The sequence below is a fragment of the Herpailurus yagouaroundi genome, unplaced genomic scaffold (genome assembly GCF_014898765.1).
Source record: "Herpailurus yagouaroundi ecotype Mexico unplaced genomic scaffold, PumYag 166, whole genome shotgun sequence".
In the NCBI taxonomy this organism is placed as follows: domain Eukaryota; kingdom Metazoa; phylum Chordata; class Mammalia; order Carnivora; family Felidae; genus Herpailurus; species Herpailurus yagouaroundi.
Window position 1 is genome coordinate 33675863 of NW_024412407.1, and position 18346 is coordinate 33694208.

General features: G+C 35.6%; 1 protein-coding gene and 1 long non-coding RNA gene across 5 annotated transcripts in view; one reads left to right on the forward strand and one right to left on the reverse strand.

Annotated features, from left to right (window-relative positions):
• ATF7IP (activating transcription factor 7 interacting protein) overlaps nucleotides 1-18346 on the reverse strand; it is a 122897-nt gene that overhangs the window by 36673 nt on the left and 67878 nt on the right. For all 4 annotated transcript variants that reach the window (XM_040488855.1, XM_040488854.1, XM_040488853.1 and 1 more), the window contains exon 6: nucleotides 4188-4253. In XM_040488855.1, the coding sequence (XP_040344789.1) occupies nucleotides 4188-4253 (66 nt within the window). The remainder of the gene's footprint in view (nucleotides 1-4187; nucleotides 4254-18346) is intronic.
• The window catches only part of LOC121038892 (uncharacterized), a 14379-nt gene continuing 2204 nt past the window's right edge, over nucleotides 6172-18346 (forward strand). The window contains exons 1-2 of the long non-coding RNA XR_005794555.1: nucleotides 6172-6597; nucleotides 11334-11339. This is a non-coding gene — a long non-coding RNA (uncharacterized LOC121038892). The remainder of the gene's footprint in view (nucleotides 6598-11333; nucleotides 11340-18346) is intronic.

Consider the following 18346-nt stretch of genomic DNA (forward strand, 5'->3'; position numbering starts at 1 on the left):
TGATGATTTCTTGGATATAACATCAAAAGCACAGGCAACAAAATAAAGCAAAACAAAGGAGGTTACATCAAACTTGAAAACTTATGCACATCAAAGGAAACAATCAACAGAGCAAAAATGAAACTTGCAGAACAGGAGAAAATAATTGCAAATAATATATCTGATGGAAGAGGTTAATAACCAGAATACATAAAGAAGTCCTACTACTTAATTAAAAAACAAGCAAGCTAATTAAAAAACAGGCAAAGGACCTGAACAATTCTCTACAGACATGCAAAATGGACTGCAAGCATATGAAAAGATGCTCAACATCACTAATTATTAGAGAAATGCAAATCAAAACCACAATGAAATGCCACCTCCCATCCATTAGAGGGCCATTATCACAAAACAGAAAATAACAAGTGTTGACAAGAATGTAGAGAAATTAGAACCTTGTTCCCTGCTGGTAAGAATGAAAAATAGGGTGGTCTCTTTTATTAAAAAGTTTTTTAATAAAAAGTCTCTTTTATTTTGAGGCTCCTCAAAAAACTAAAATCAAATTACTATTTCACTTTCCAGTAGATATCCAAAAGACTTGAAACCAGGATCTCAAAGAGGTATCTGCATACCAATGTTCATTGTAGCATTATTCACAAAAGAACCAGGAGATGAAATCAGCCCAAATATCCATCAATAAATGAATGGATAAAGAAAATGTGGTGTATACTATATACATACAATAGAATATTATTCAACCTTTAAAAAGGAAATCTTGTCACATGCTACAATACAGATGAGCCAAAAAAACAAATACTATATATAATTTCACTTAAGAGGTATTTAGAGTAGTCAAATCATGGAAACAAAAAGTATCCAAGTGCTGAAGGGAGGGGAAACTAGAGTACTTGTTCTATGGTTCGGAGTTCCAGTTTTGCAAAAAGACAAATGTCTAAAGATCTATTACACAATGATGTTATTAATATAGTTAAAACTACTTAACTATAGTTAACTACTTAACTATTAATATAGTTAAAACTACTTAACTATGTTAAAAATGATATATTTTATGTTACGTGTTTGTAGCACAATTAAAAAAAAACAAAACATTTTTAAATAAAAAATTCAAATGCAGAATTTAGATTTAATCTAAAATTTTACTGAATCAATTACATCACTGATTTTCATAGATAAAGAATGAGAAATATCTTTACATTTCTTTTATAGTAAGAACTAGAAAGGATATAAATTAGAGATAGCAATTGTAAGGCAATAAATGTGGACTTAATAGTAAACTGCCTATGAGGGTTTTCTGCTTTTAAAACCTAAAACGGAAAATGTTTTAAGACAAACCTGCATGGTGGGGTTTGTTTTTAACTGGTTAATATCAGAGGACCAAGGAGCAAATCTAAATAGAAGAAAAGCACTTAAAGTATTATTGTTTATTTATTTTAATAAGGGTGAGAACTAAATTCTAAACTTTCATTCTGTATCTCTCCTGTTTTCAAAATCTAGCATGACACAGATGTAAAATTATAGTGGATACCATAGTTAAAGGGAATTAGGACATGAAAGAACAAATTCTTGAGATTTCTAGAAATCGCTGTTACAAGAAAATATCAACAAGAATAGGTAGAAAGATGTCCCAGTTTTGGCATATAAAACTGGCCTTACCCAAAAGCTAATTGAGGAAGGAACAAAATTTGAAAGTTTGAAGACCACCTCAATATTTTTCTTCAAGTACCACATACCCTAATTGTTCAAATTAACCTTTTCCAATCTTTAGGAATTATACAGTGTTTGTCATTTCCATTATACTTTTAACTCTCCATAACAAACCTCTCAGGCACTGTAATATTTTCATTTTTATTCCTTAAAGTTTGTGACTGCCTACAGCCTTTGAATAAATTAAACAAAAAGAACTAGAAAGTAGTTTTGAAGACAAACTCGACATACACAAACACTGGAAAAGTATATAGTGCGCAGTATGCTGCGTAGTTCAGACATAAAAGGGAAAAAGTGGAAATTCACATTGTATAAAAAACAAAGGAAAAATTACAAAGCCCTCTGTTTGGTTCAAGAATAGCAAATAAAAAAGGGTAAAAAAGGGGTGCCTCAGTCAGTTAAGTGTCTGACTTCAGCTCAGGTCACAATTTCACAGTTAATGAGTTTCAGCCCCGTGTCGGGCTCTGTGCCAACAGCTCAGATCCTGGAGTCTGCTTCAGATTCTCTGTCTCCCTCTCTCTCTGTCCCTCCCCTGCTCGTGCTCTCTCTCTCTTTCTCAAAAATAAACATTAAAAAAAATTGTTTTAAAGGCTAAAAAAAAGGTTTACATAAATTTTCTAAAATAAGAAGACAAATAGTTCAATTTTTATATTATGACAAAAAAACAAAAGCTGAGACAAATGGAGTTCAGAATCTAAGAATTAATTATAATAATTAAAGAAGCTATAATAAAAAAAAAATCTTTGGGTACGGCCAATGGAGGGTTTGGTGGGATTAGTCTGTGTAGAACAAAGATGAAAACTATCAGTTGCTCAAGGAAAAAGAGCAACCAGAGCTTAAAAAGTTAGGTAAAAGGAATACAGAGATGAACAACTGATCTGTGGTTGCCAGGGAACAGGAGTGGGTAGGTATGGGAAATGAGATAGGTTGAAACTATAAAATGGCAGGATGAGGGAGTCCCTTCATGGTGACGGAACAGTTCTAGATCTTGACTGTGGTGGAGGTTACATAAATCTGTACGTGGGATCAATGTGTACATGCACACACACACACACACACACACACACACACACAATGAATTCATGAAAAAACTGGTCTACATTTTGCAGAAATGATTAAGGTCTACAGACTACTTAACAGAATTGTACCAATATCTTGGTTTTGATATTGCACAACAGTTATTCAAGATTTCACCACTATGGGAAGCTATGTGAAAAGTTCACAGGAGTCTATGTAGTATTGCTACAACTTCTTGTTAATCTATAATTATTTCAAAATGGTTTTATTTAAAGTCAAGTAAAGAAGATATGAAATGAATGAAAACAGGAAAATCCTACAGTAATAATTACTATTGAAATAACCGTTATTGGCAATTGGTAAGTGCCAGACAATGTTGCTCTCATGACAAAGAAATGTAATGTACCATAATAGAAAAAGTCAAGAGGAAAATAAAGATATTAAACTGAAAACTATAATGCAATATACGAGTGCGATATTAAAAATTTGTATTACAGGAGTGCCTGGGTGGCTCAGTCAGTTAAGCATCTGACTCTTGATTTCAGCTCAAGTCATGATCTCACGGGTCCATGAGACTGGGCCCCGTGTCAGGCTCAGAGTTGACAGCATGGTGCCTGCTTAAGATTCCCTCTCTCCCTCTCTCTGTGTCCCTCCCTTACCCGTGCTCTCTCTTCCTCTCTCAAAATAAATAAATAAATAAATAAATAAATATTCTTTAAAAATATATGTATTACAGGGGCGCCTGTGTGGCTCGGTCGGTTAAGCATCCAACTTCGGCTCAGGTTATGATCTCACAGTTCGTGGGTTCGAGCCCCGCATTGGGCTCTGTGCTGACAGCTTAGAGCCTGAAGCCTGCTTCGGATTCTGTGTCTCCTTCTCTCTCTGCCCCTCCCCCACTCATGCTCTGTCTCTCTCTTTCTCTCTCTCAAAAATAAACAAACATTAAAAAAAATTAAAAATATATATATATATGTATTACAGAATAACTACGGAAACAACAAAAAGCAAAAGGTAGACTATACACTGGAGTTTTATGTTATGCTATGATCTTTGCACTTAACCACCTGAGGTAAGCAAAGATGAGAAGGGGCCACTCCAGGCAATGGTACACTAACGCACCTTGGAGGAAATAAGAGACAAAAATAGGACCCTGGCAAGAATGTAAAAAGAAAGAAACATGAGAAGATAAATCCCAAAAACAAAATTTTAAAAATGAAACAAAACATAACTTCAGGAATACTATAAAACAGATTAATATAAGTGTTGATATATGAAAACAGTAATTGAGGATTAGAAAAGGGTTAATATTAGCTTCAGAGTTGCAGCTTCTGAAAAAACATATAGGAAGTACAAAGTAGGAAAGCAAATTTCAGACCTGTAATAAAGGAAGAATTTCTTCCCAGCTCACGATTATCCAAGTACCACTTAGAGCTCAATATTAATTATACAAGAATAGAAATTCTTACTTCTTGTCTTTTCTTAAGATCTTCTTTGGCTGCTCCAAAGCGTTTGGTTAACCTCGCTATCTTGGCCTAAAAAAACCAAATGTGAAACAAAAATCAAGTAACATATGGTATCAGAAAGGAACTCATGCATACATAACAAGAAACCCAGAAATAAAAGGATTGTCAGAAGATAACCAACAGCAAAGAAAATAAGGCAAGCTGATTATAAAATACATTAATTGGAAAATACAGAAAATCATAATGAACACTAAAATGACCTTTGAACTTGATACCTAGAGGTAAACACTCTTGATTTTAGAACATTAGTTTTTTTTCCTCCTAGAACTCACAAACCAGTACATTTCTAAATATGTATAATTGTGGGGATTTTTTTTGCTGTTATGTTTTAATATGTTGTAACCACACAATTTTCTGAGAATTGTATACTAATACAACTATAAGTCATAAAATATCCAATGCCAATACTGCTTGTGGATATACACATAATATATTGAATCATTATTTATACACTCTACTTCCCAGTGGAAATGTTTCATGTTTCTCAATGTACTGCTATAGTCAAATAACAATGCAATTAATAATTTTGTTCTTTCAGATTATTTCCTTGGGTAGTACTCACACAGGTGTACCTTCTGAGACAGAATAGCTCTTATCTAAATAATTATTCTTATCTAAATGATAATTGATAACTAAATTATCTAATAATTATCAAATATCTAAATTTCTTTTTCAGAACAGCTTTGCTAATTTATACTTTCAACAGCAGTATATATGACTACTCATATATTATTCTGTGAAACACTTAATAGTGTTAATTTAAAATAACCTAACAAAAACGTTATCTTACTACTAACATTTCAATATAATTATTTTACTAATCACTTGCACTGCTTCTACAAAATGCCTGATCACATATTTTACCCAAATACATATTCACAGAAAATTTAAGAAAACAAACAGAAAAGAAAAAACAGAAAAATACCTCAACACCACATGAATATTTTGTATTTAAGTCTTTTACTAAGGCATAGATGTGATACTCAACTGTTTTTGTTGCTGTTAACTGCTGCTGCCATCTTATGTTAAATATATTTTCAAGAAATTTAAACTAAACTTGAGTGTGTTCATGAGACCTGCCTAGGGAAGAATTCCTCCAGAAAATTTCTTTTATCCAATATAAACGTATCATAAAAAGAAAATGGTATTATTTACTTTTAAGGTTTCTTTCAGAGTCACTTCTGAAGGAGACCACAAATGTTATAAAGTTTTAAGTCCTTTGACAAGTCCTTTTAAGTCCTAGGCAATCAATCACATAGGACTCTGAAGACGAAGATTTCCTCATGACTTGAGTATTTATTTATGCATGTTTTTAACACCCAAAGACGTACAGCATAATTTTATATTCTTAATATGAATTTACCTTTCTGTGGCTAAAATATTTCAAGCAACTTGTTCAAGAAATATATATGGGAAAGTGTTTTCTGTCCCAATTTATGCAAGAATGTCTTTCATTCTTGCCTCTATCTGGTAGATATTCTGTAAACTGCATAGTCTGTATGGTATTATTATACTATTTTTACTTATACTAAAATGTCATTTTGATATATATATGAGGTAATGTCTAGAAGGAATAAATACCAAAGTTAAAAGTAATTACTTCTAGAGGCTAGCATTGGCAGGCAGTGAGGGAGAGTGTAAAGATAAGGACTTCACTTTCACATCATATACAGTACTTAATTACTTTTTAAAAAGAATTTTATCAGGGCACCTGAGTGGCTCAGTTGGTTAAGCACCCAACTCTTGATTTCAGTTCAGGTCATGATCGCATGGTTTATGAGACTGAGCCCCATGTCAGGCTCCATACTGACAGTGCAGAGCCTGCTTGGGATTCTCTCTGTCTCTCTCTCTCTGTCTCTCTCTCTCTCTCTCTGCCACTCCCCCACCCCATCCTCTCAAAATAAATAAACATTAAAAAAATAAAAACAAATAAAAATAAAAAGAATTTTATCACTTAAAAAAATAAACTATTAGAGAAATAAAATCAAAATCTGGACACTGACTGACTGCCTCCAATTTAATGTTATAAAAAAGAAATCAAAGACCAGCCTTTTTGTTGTTATTTTCATTTAGGAAACTGTACAATTTTTTTGAACTATACTTCAAAATATCTGCCATAATGTGTCCAAGATTAGGACTCTATCTTGGCAAGTACTGTGTGAGATTTTCAAAAAACTATATAAACAAGTCATTTTTTTAGTCCAGGAAAGTCATATTCTATTACTATGTCTTTACTAGTTTTGTTTCATTTTGCTCTTGGTCTCTTCCTTAGGTTTATCTATCATTTCTTGTATAATGGCATAAGGGTAGGTTTAAATATAAGTAACATAAATTGGTGAGATTCAGACATATTGTGAATAATATACTGGTGAATAAACGGACACATATACCCATTATTCAAAACCATCTCTTGGATTAGGCAACCACAGATTTACTTGTTGCAGGGGTGGGAAGGGGAGCCAAAAGAAAAAGTGAAAAAGCTATTTTTAGTTAAAACTACTTAAAATGGCATTTTATAAATAATAACCAACGGAATATTATATTCCAAGGAGTGTTGATGGCTTTTCCATTTCTATAAAAAAAATCCACTTGAAATTTTGAGTATTCTGAATCTATACAATCAGTAATTTGAAAGGAATCAAGTCTTCGTGTCTAGGAACATGGTAGAAACTCACAGGTTTTCTTTTTCTATCCTTTCACTTCATAATGGTCTTAAAGTTCTTTTCTGGTTTATTCTTAAGCACTTATTTATTTTTAAATATCTACCATATATGAAATCTTTTTCTCCTATTTACTCGTTATTGATTGTTTTCCTATAGAAAAACTATTGGACTGTTTTTCTTCAACCAAGTAATTTCTAAATTTCCTATTTTTTCAATAGTTTGCCAAGTTAATTCTATCGAGTTCCCAATCATTACTTTTAATTTATTTTTCCTGTCATTATTTTATTGCTCAGACTGCCACCAAAACTCTATTTAGTAGTACAGATAATAGGCATCCCAACTTCAGTGGAAGTATTTCCACAATCCACTATTAAATATGATACTGGTTGTAATTTTAACAGAGTTCCTTATAATTTTAGGCTTTCTACTTTCTTCCTAAATAAAATGGACTGTATCGCTTCTCGGCCTTTTGGCTAAGATCAAGTGTAATAAAATGGACTGCATAGGTATAAAGTTGTGTAGGGGCGCCTGGGTAGCTCAGTCGGTTAAGCAACCAACTTTGGCTCAGGTCATGATCTCACAGTTCATGGGTTTGAGCCCCAGGTGCTGTGCTGTGCTGTGCTGACAGCTGAGAGCCTGGAGCCTACTTCGGATTCTGTGTCTCCCTCTCTCTCAAAAATAAACATTAAAAAAAACTTTTTTTAAGTTGGGTATACTAACGTTCTCTTAATGTCCTCTGTGTATTTGTCTCGTTTTTTAATCCTTATGTAGTTTATTTACACTCATCATTTATAGATCAAAAATTAACCTGCTTTTAAGTTGTCTCCAAGAATAAGCTTTTATCTTCATTGCTCAATATTCAAAATGGGTTAGGCTTTTTGCTATTTTATTAATTTATTAACTCATTCTTCCTTCTTGGGGTTTAGTTTTAATTAGTGTTTTTTCCTAGCATTGGACAGGAACATATAATATTCTTCAATTTCCTGTTTAGTAGTAATGTGTTTAAAGTTATAAATGTCCCTTTGAATACTACTGTGGCTTTAACTTATAGGTTTTGATATTCAGTGCTTTAAGTACAGTTCTGATCTAAAGAGTGGAGAATTTCCATTTTTACTGCCTTTTAGCAATTCTCTGGAAATATGTTTTGGGAAGAATTATGATCTGGGAGGGGTAGAAAAGCTAAATATTTGCTGACTATTTCGATTTTTATTACACAGTTGCTATTGAACCCACAGCAAATGACAAATATCTGCATTTTAAGACTTTCTTAGAAGTTACTATAGTTCTAATCTTGACAATGCATCAAAGTTATATAAATCTAAAAATCATACATCCTTTTACTTAAAAAATAATTAAATTCATGGAAATAACTGTTGAGATTTATACTACACAATTTGACATCTCTGAAAAAGTGAAAATACACAAAACTTTTCCACAATTCAGAAAGCAACCAGTCCCTAAAGTAATACAGAAAATTATTATATAACTAATTCTCCAGATATTTTAGTGCTGAAATTTATTTTCAGCTCTTATAAAATATGTGTAGTACACAGAAAAGGAGGTAATCATTTTAAAACAGGCATTAATAAAAAGATGTGGACAAAAGTTGTATCACACAGCAAACAAGTATAAAGTCATAAAAATAATTTTAAATAATCCCCATCTAGCCCATTTTAAAAATACATTAGAATGACGACTGATACAAAAATCAATAAAAATCTACTTTCCTGTGTCTACAAAGAAATTTATACCTTAAAATCTTTAGCAGAAAAGAGAACTTCTTGAACTTTTCTCTAGAAGTAAAGTCTACATGACTTAATTCTATGCTTTCACCAAATTTTCCAATGTATAACAAATTTTTACACTATAGCAAAAGGATCATGAATCCCTCAAAAGTCTATTTTTTAATAACTGCTGCATTAAAACAACAGAGCACTAATATAAAAATCAGTAATTATATTTATTCCTTATAGCAAAATATCTAAACTCAATCAGATTATGTTTTCAAATGTGTTTTAACCTTTATTTATCTTTTTAAATATTTATTTTTTGAGAGAAAGAGAATGAGAGCATGTGCACACAAGCGGGGGAGGCAGGGGAGGGGCAGAGGGGGGGTACAGAGGATCTGAAGAGAGCTCCATCCTGACAACAGAGAGCCTGATGCAGGGCTAGAACTCAGGAGCCCTGAGATCATGACCAGAGCTGAATTTGGATGTTCAACCAACTGAGCCACCCAGGCACACCTTAACTGTGAATTTTATAAAACTCAGTAAGATTTTCCCAAAGTGAGTCAGATGTAATAAATGGATATATACATATGCAAATGAGAAAGATGCACTCACCAATTGCTATGGAATGAAATATAGAATACACATATGAAATATAGAATATACATATACATGGTAGGATTTTCAAAAAGCTTACGGTCAGCTGTATATAAAAAAATAAATAATTTAGCAAAATACATAATTATTTGCTGAAGTAAGTGATATATAAGTTTTAAATACTAGCAAGTAATAATAATAAAAATATTGGAACAGAGTGACATCACCGAAAATAGCAGAGTAGGGAACTTCAGGGTACACTTCCTTCCCAAACTCAACTAATGAGCTGACAAACATTGTTAGAATCAACTTTTGCACAACTCTGGAATCTACTCAAACTACTCAAAAACTACTCAAAAACAGCCAGGGGAAGACGTAGGGAAGAATAAAGCTGTTGCTTTGCAGCAAGAGAGCACTGTGGTCTTTTAAATTTTCCATTCACCATTCCCCATACCCAGATCTGCAGCAGCTATGAAGATGACAGCCTGAACGTCTGATAGTGCCACAGAAAGGGTATGGACCCTGCTGGAACTGGCAACTCCCTTAAGGACCAGCACAAAGGCTGGCCTCTGTTTCCCTCAACTCTGAGTAATACCCAAGGCTGGGGCACCATCCCAGACAGCTTTTCCCAAAAAGATTTAAAGGCACAGTTATTGGCATAGCAGCCTGGGGCAAAGGACACCAATATAGACAAGCCTTAAATAGAAAATCCTAGGAAGGAAAAAGTTAGGAAAGGTGAAACACAGCAAAAATGGAACTTTAAAAGCTCATGCTCATATAGGGGAATTGAGAAGACCATGCAAATGCCCAGGAAAAAAAAGCATGCTCAGAAATGGGCTGAAAAGACCCTAAGCTTTCACTTATGCAAACAGTAAGTGAAGGATAAAGCAAGTTATAAATGGCCTGGTTAAGCACTGAAGAAGTGCCCCAACACAAAGGCAATGTACAAAGATAGGGAAGGTATTTTTTTCCCCTTCTTCCTTTTTTCCTTTTTTATCTCTAAGCATTTAAGGTAACTGTCCAAACATCACCTGACCACTAAGATCATGAAACACAGACTTCAGTAGCCACACACAACAAAGAATATATACTTTCAAAAAATAGTTTATAAGAGTCATCAAACCAATAAACAACAAACCACAACAAGCAGCATCCACAAACTCTGGGTAGTGGGGAAAAAATCTGATTCCCAGAACTGCCACACTATAATATTTAAAAATTCAGTTCTCAACAAGAACGAAAAATTAGGAGGCATTCAAAGAAACAACAGAAAAAGAAAGTATGGGCCATTCACAGAAAGAAAATAATTAACGGAAAGATAATTCAGGTTATTGGACTTATTAGACAAAGACTTTAAATAAATGGTTTAAAATCTGTTCAAAGAGCTAAAAGAAACATGGAACAAAGAACTTTAAGAAAACACATGAAAGCCAGGAAAACAATGTCTCTCCCAACAGAATATCAAAGATACAGAAACTGTGTCAAGAAAAGATACAGAGGAAAGGAGTTAAGATGGCAGAGTAGTAGGAGGATCTTGCCTTGTCCCTCAAACACAGCTAGATAATTTTCAAATGATACTGAACACCCAGGAAAACAACCTGAGGACTGAGAGAACAAATTGCAAAACTAGTGGGAGAATAGACGCCACATCATGGAAGGTAGGAGAGGTGGAGATGTGATTTGAGGGAGAAAAGAATCGCAAGTGCTACAGAGCAGACAGAGCCCTGATCACAGAGAGAGGAAAAAGAGAAAGAGAGAAGGTCAGGAGTAGGGGAAGAGAGAGAAGAGAGAGAGGAGAGAGAGGAGAGAGAGGGAGAGAGGAAGAGAGAGGGAGAGAGAGGGAGAGAAGGAGAGAAGGAGAGAGGGGGAGAGGGAGAGAGAGAGAGAAAGTAGCATGCAGGGGATTACAAAAGAAAAACACTTCCCCAAAACTACTGACAGGGAAAATGAGTCAGAGCTGATTATCTCAAGTTTTTTACAAGCAGTGAAGCTGGAAGTCTGAAGTTTAGTTCATGCCATCACCAGAGTCGAGCCTGGTAGGCTTAGTGATGCTCCTATGGAGAAAGAGGGCAGAGGCCTCAGTTTGGACAGCGAGCTCTAAGGATCCTGTGTCATGCTAGAAAAGACAGCTCCCCTTCCTTGCATGGCATTTGAGAGCATCACTGCCTCTAAGGGGACAAAAGAGCTGGCGGGTGCTGTTGGGCTCTTTGGTTCATTGGCATACGAGCAGAGACACCTTCTGAGGGCAGCTAACCTGGATGCAGGCTTTTTACTATGCTTTACCATTTATAAAATCCAAGCCCCTACACAGTCATGCAACTATCCTTCTGGAACAAATGTGTGAGCCACAGTGAACTGAAAACCTCCCCAGAGGATCAGTGCAGGTCCGGGCATGTGCAGGGTCCCTAAAATTTGGAATTTAGAAACCCAGTCAGGCACCTGAGATAAATAAAACAAAGGAGCACTGCGCTGCCAGTGGCTCAGACACAGGTTGAAGGCATGGATCAGATGGAAGCTGAAGGCACAAGGGGGTAAACTGTTTACTCTTCTGTAAGGGCATGCTGAACACTGGCCAGCATACACTCCCCTCTCCAGGGAACAGAGTGGTCTGATGCCATTTTTCACCCCTCCCATCAGCATGGAGAGACTTCAGCAAGTGGCACAGAATACATGACAAGGGCTTGAGCCATTTACATTACGCCCCACACCCCTACACTGTACAGGTGCCTTTTTTCACTAGGGCAAGTGTGGTTAAGAGCCAGAGCAATACTGGCTCCTCCCGCAGAAGACCAGCACAAATCACCCCACAGGCACCAGGTCTAATGATCATAAATTGCTGCAAAGTGCCAGCTCTAGGGGAAATAGGACAAAGCACAGGCTTTTTTACCACATAAAAGACAGAGACCAAGGTAAGATGCCAAAATGGGGGAATGCGTCCCAAAAGAAAGAACAGGAAGAGGTCACAACCAAGGAGCTAATCGAAATAGATATAAGTAATATGACAGAACCAAAATTTTAACACAACGACCATAAGAATAATAGCTGGGCTTGAGAAAAGCATAGAAAAAACAGAGACACCTTTACTACAGCAATAAAAAAAATGCTAAAAACTAGTGAGGCTGACATAAAAAATGCTATAACCAAGATGCAAAATGACTGGATGTAATGAACACAGGAATGGAAGTAGCAGAAGAAAAAAATAAGTGATATAGAAGATAAAATTATGGAAAATAATGAAGCTGAAAGGAAGAGGGAAAGAAAAGTATTGGATCACAAATGTAGACTTAGGAACTCAACAACTCCATGAAACATAATAACATTCATATCACAGGAGTCCCAGAAGAAGAAAGACAAAAGGAGGAGAAGGTTTACTTGAGCAAATGACAGCTGAAAACTTCCTTAATCAGGGTAAGGAAACCAGCATCCAAATCCAGGAGGCACAGAGAATTCCTATCAAAATCAATAAAAACTGGCCAACATGAAGCTGTATCATAGCAAAATTTGCAAAACACAGACTTAAGGAAAGAATCCTGAAAGCAGTAATGGAAAAGAAATTCCTAACCTAAAGGAAAGACAGGTCAAGTTAGCAGAGGATCTCTCCAGAGAAACTTGGCAGGCCAGAAGAGAGTGGCACGATATATCAATGTGCTTAGTGAGAAAAATATGCAGCCCAAACTACTTTATCTAGCAAGGCTGTCATTCAGAGTAGGAGAAATAAGGAGTTTCCCAGACAAACACAAACTAAAGCAGTTTGTGACCACTAAACCAACCCTACGAGAAATATTAAAGGGGACTCTGAGTGGGAAAGAAAGACCAAAAGCAACAAACACTAGAAAGGAATAGAGAAAATCTCCAGAAACGACAACTTTTCAGGTAATACAATCACATGAAATTCTTTTCTATCAATAATCATTCTGAATGTAAATGGACTAAATGCTCCAATCAAAAGACATAGGGTATCAGAATGGAATAAAAAGAGAAGACCTATACATATGCTGCCTACATGAGATTCGTTTTAGACCTGAAGACACGTCCAAATAGAAAGGGGATGGGGGGTTGGGGCGCCTGGGTGGCGCAGTCGGTTAAGCGTCCGACTTCAGCCAGGTCATGATCTCGCGGTCCGTGAGTTCGAGCCCCGCGTCAGGCTCTGGGCGGATGGCTCGGAGCCTGGAGCCTGTTTCCGATTCTGTGTCTCCCTCTCTCTCTGCCCCTCCCCCGTTCATGCTCTGTCTCTCTCTGTCCCAAAAATAAATAAAAAACGTTGAAAAAAAAATTAAAAAAAAAAAAAAAAAAGAGAAAGGGGATGGGGGCACCTGGGTGGCTCAATTGGCTGAGCATCCGACTTCAGCTCAGGTCATGATCTGGCGGTTCGTGAGTTCGAGTCCTACGTCAGGCTCTGTGCTGGCAGCTCGGAGCCTGGAGCCTGCTTCGGATTCTGTGTCTCCTTCTCTCTCTGCCCCTCCCCTGCTCACACTCTCTCTATCCCTCTGTCTCAAAAATAAATAAACATTAAAAAAAAAGAAAGGTTTTAAGGGGATGGAAAACCATCTATCATGCTAAATAGACATCAAAAGAAAGCCAGAGTAGCCATACGATTATCAGACTAACTAGATTTTAAACCAAATACTGTAACAAGACATGAAGCAAGGCACTATATCATTATAAAGGGGTCTATCCAAAAAGATCTAACAACTGTAAATATTTATGCCCTCAACTTTGAAACACCCAAATATATAAATCAATTAATAACAAACATAAAGAAAATCATTGATAACAATCATAGGTGACTTTAACACCCCAATAACAGCAATGAACAGAACATGCAAGTAAATAATCAACAAGAAAACAATGGTTTTGAATGATACATTGGACCAGATAGACTTAACAGATATATTCAGAGCATTTCATCCTAAAGCAGTAGAAAACACATTCTTTACAAGTGCACATGGAACAGGCTCCAGAACTGATCATGTACTGGGTCACAAATCAGGCCTCAACAAGTACAAAAAGACTGAGATCATACAATGCATATTTTCAGACTATAACACTATGAAACTTGAAGTCAACCAGAAGAAAAAATTTGGAAACACCACAAAGATATGGAAGTTAAAGAACATTCTACTAAAGTATGAATGGGTTAACCAGGAAATTAAAGAAGGAAAACAAAATATATGGAAGCAAATGAAAATGAAAACACAGCACTCCAGAACCTTTTGGAATGCAGCAAAAGTAGACATAAGAGGAAGTACACAGCAATACACGTCTACCTCAAAAAACAAGAAAAGTCTCAAATACACAACCTAACCTTACACCTAAAGGAGCTAGAAAAGGAACAGCAAATAAAGCCTAAAGCCAGCAGAAGAAGGGAACTAATAAATGTTAAGAGTACAAATAATTTATAGGGAAACAAACAAACAAACAAACAAAACAGTAGAACAGATCAACAAAACTAAGAGCTGGTTCTTTGAAAGAATTAATAAAATTGTTAAACCCCTAAGCCAGACTTATCAAAAAAAAAAAAGAGAGAGAGAGAGAAAGAGAGAGAGATGGAGAGAGAAAGGACCCAAATAAATAAAATCACAAATGAAAGAGGAGAGATCACAACCAACAACCCAGAAATACAATTATAAGATAATTTTATGAAAAATTACATGCCAACAATCTGGAAGAAATAGATAAAACTCACAAACTACCAAAACTAAAACCTGAAGAAATAGAAAATTTGAACAGACCTATAACCAGCAAAGAAATTGAATCAGTAATCAAATTGGCTATTCTTCTCAAACTGTTCCAAAAATAGAAATGGAAGGAAATTTTCAAACTCATTCTACAAAGCCAGCATTACCTTGATTCCAAAACCAGACAAAGATCCCACTGAAAAACTATAGGCAATATTCCTCATGAATATGGATGCAAAAATTCTCAATAAGATACTAACAAATTGAATCCAACAGTACATTAAAAGAATTATTCACCACAACCAAGTGAGATTTATTCCTGGACTACAAAAGGGTGGTCCAATATTTGCAAATCAATCAATGTGAGATACCACATTAAGAAAGGATAAGAACCATATGATCCTGTCAATAGATGCAGAAAAAGCATTTGATAAAGTACAGCATCCATTCTTAATAAAAACCCTCAACAAAGCAGAGATAGAGGGAACATAGCCTCAACATCATAAAGGCCATATACAAAAGACCCACAGCTAATAGCATCCTTGATGGGGAAAAGCTGACAGCTTTTAGGGATAAGGAATACCACAGGGGTGTTGACTGTCACCACTGTTATTTAATATAGTACTGGAAATCCTAGCCTTAGCAATCAGACAACAAAAAGAAATAAAGGACATCTAAATTGACAAGGAAGAAGTCCAACTTCCACTATTTATAGATGACCTGATACTCTATGTAGAAAACCCAACAGATTCCACCAAAAAATTGCTAGAACTGATACACGAATCCAGCAAAGTCACAGGATATAAAATCACTGTACAGAAATCTGTTGCATTTCCATACACCAATAATGAAGCAGCAGAAAGAGAAATCCAGGACTCGATCCCATTTACAACTGCACCAAAAACAATAAGATACCTAGGAATAAACCTAACTAAAGAGGTAAAACATCTGTACTCTGAAAACTGTAGAACACTTATGAAAGAAATTGAAAGGGACACAAAGAAATGAGAAAACATTCCATGCTCATGGATTAGAAGAACAAACATTGTTAAAATGTCTATACTACCCAAAGCAATCTACACATTTAATGCAATCCCTATCAAAGTACCACCAGCATTTTTCAAAGAACTAGAACAAATAATCCTAAAATTTGCTTGGAACCAAAAAAGACCTTGAAGAGCTAAAGAAACCTTGAAAAAGACAAGCAAAACTGAAGGTATCACAATTCCAAACTTCAAGCTACATTGCAAAGCTGTAGTCATCAATACAGGATGGTACTGGCACAAAAACAGACACAAAGATCAATGGAATAAAACAGAAAACCCAGAAATGGACCCACAACTATATATGGCCAACTAATATTTGACAAAGCAGGAAAGAACATCCAATGGAAAAATATCTCTTCACCAAATGGTGTTGGGGGTGCCTGGGTGGCTCAGTTGGTTAAATGTCTGACTCTTACTCTCAGCTCAGGTCATGATGTCACAGTTTGTGAGACTGAGCCCTGCAATGGGCTCTACGCTGGCAGTGCAGAACCTGTTTGGGATTCTGTCTCTCTCTCTCTCTGCCCCTTCCTGTTCACTTTCTGTCTCTCAAAATAAGTAAATAAACTTAAAAAAAAATGGTGTTGGGAAAACTGGACCACTTTCTTATACCATAAAATAAAAATTCAAAATGGATGAAAGACCAGAGTTTGAGAAAGGAAACCATCAAAATCCTAGAGGAGAAAGAACACAGGAAGAAAACCATCAAAATCCTAGACGAGAAAGAACAAAGGAAGCAACCTCTTTGACCTGGGCCAGAATAATTTCTTACTAGACATGTCTCAGGACACAAGGGAAACAAAAACAAACATGAGCTATTGGAACTTCATCAAGAAAAATCCTTTTGCACAGTGAAGGGAACAATCCACAAAACGGAAAGGCAGCCTATGAAATAGGAGAAGATGTTTGCAAATGACACATCTGATAAAGGATTAGTATCCAAAAATCTATAAAGAACTTATCAAACTCCATACCCGAAAAACAAATAATCCTAGTAAGAAATGGGCAGAAGGCATTAATAGACATTTTTCCAAAGAAGACATCCAGATGGCCAACAGACACATGAAAAGATGCTCAATATCACTCATCATCAGGGAAATACAAATCAAAACCAGGATGAGATACCACCTCACACTTGTCAGAATGGCTAAAATTAGCAACACACAAAACAAGAGATGCTGACAAGGGTGTCGAGAAAGGGGAAAACTTCTTACACTGTTGGTGGGAATGCAAACTGGGGCAGTTACTCCGAAAAGAGTATGGAGGTTCCTCAGAGTTAAAAATAGAAATACCTATGACCCAGCAATTGCACTAGTAGGTATTTACCCAAAGGATACAAATGTACTGATTTGAAGAGGCACATGCACCCCAATGTTTATAGCAGCATTATCAACAATAGCCAAATTATAGAAAAAGCCCAAACCTCCATCAACTGATGAATGGATAAGGAAGATTTGGTGTGTATATACAATGGAATATTACTCAGCCATCAAAATGACTGAAATCTTGCCATGTGCCATGACACGGACAGAGCTAGAGTGTATTATACTAAGTGAAATAAGTCAGTCAGAGAAAGACAAATACCATATGATTTCACTCGTGTGGAACTGAAGATATAAAATAATGAACACACAGGGAAAGGGGAAAAAAAAGAGAGGCAAACCATAAGAGACTCTTAACTATAGAGAACAAACTAAGGATTGCTGGAGGGGAGGTGAGTAGGGCAGGGGATGGGCTAAATGGCCTATGGGTATTATGGAGGGCACTTATGTTGAGCAATGGGTGTTATATGTAAGTGATGAATCACTAAACTTTACTCAAGAAACCAGTATTATACTATATGTTAATTAACTGGAATTTAAATAAAAATTTGAAAATAAGTAAATAAATAAGGGGCGCCTGGGTGGCTCAATCAGTTAAACATCTGACTTCTGATCTCAACTCAGGTCTTGATCTCCGGGTCATGATTTCATGCCCTGGGTTGTGCATAAAGCTCACTTAAAAAAAAGAAAATTATATATATATAATTAAATATATATATAAAAAATTATATATGTGTATATATACATTATATATATAATGTATATATACATACACACACACATAAATATATATATAAAATAAACTTCTTACTACTAAAAAAACATATAAAAATTGTGCAGCAGAAAGTATGATAATTGAAATAAAAAATTCAGCAGCAAGGGTTAAGAGCAATAGTAGGCTATTAGTAGTTAAGTTTTCAGAGAGTCAAATGTTACACATGGATTTTCAACTGCACCAAGGGAGGTGCCAGCACTCCAACCTCTGTGTTGTTCAAGGGTCAAGCGTTTATATACTACACACTCATTATGTATATGTATATGTATATGTATATGTATATGTATATGTATATGT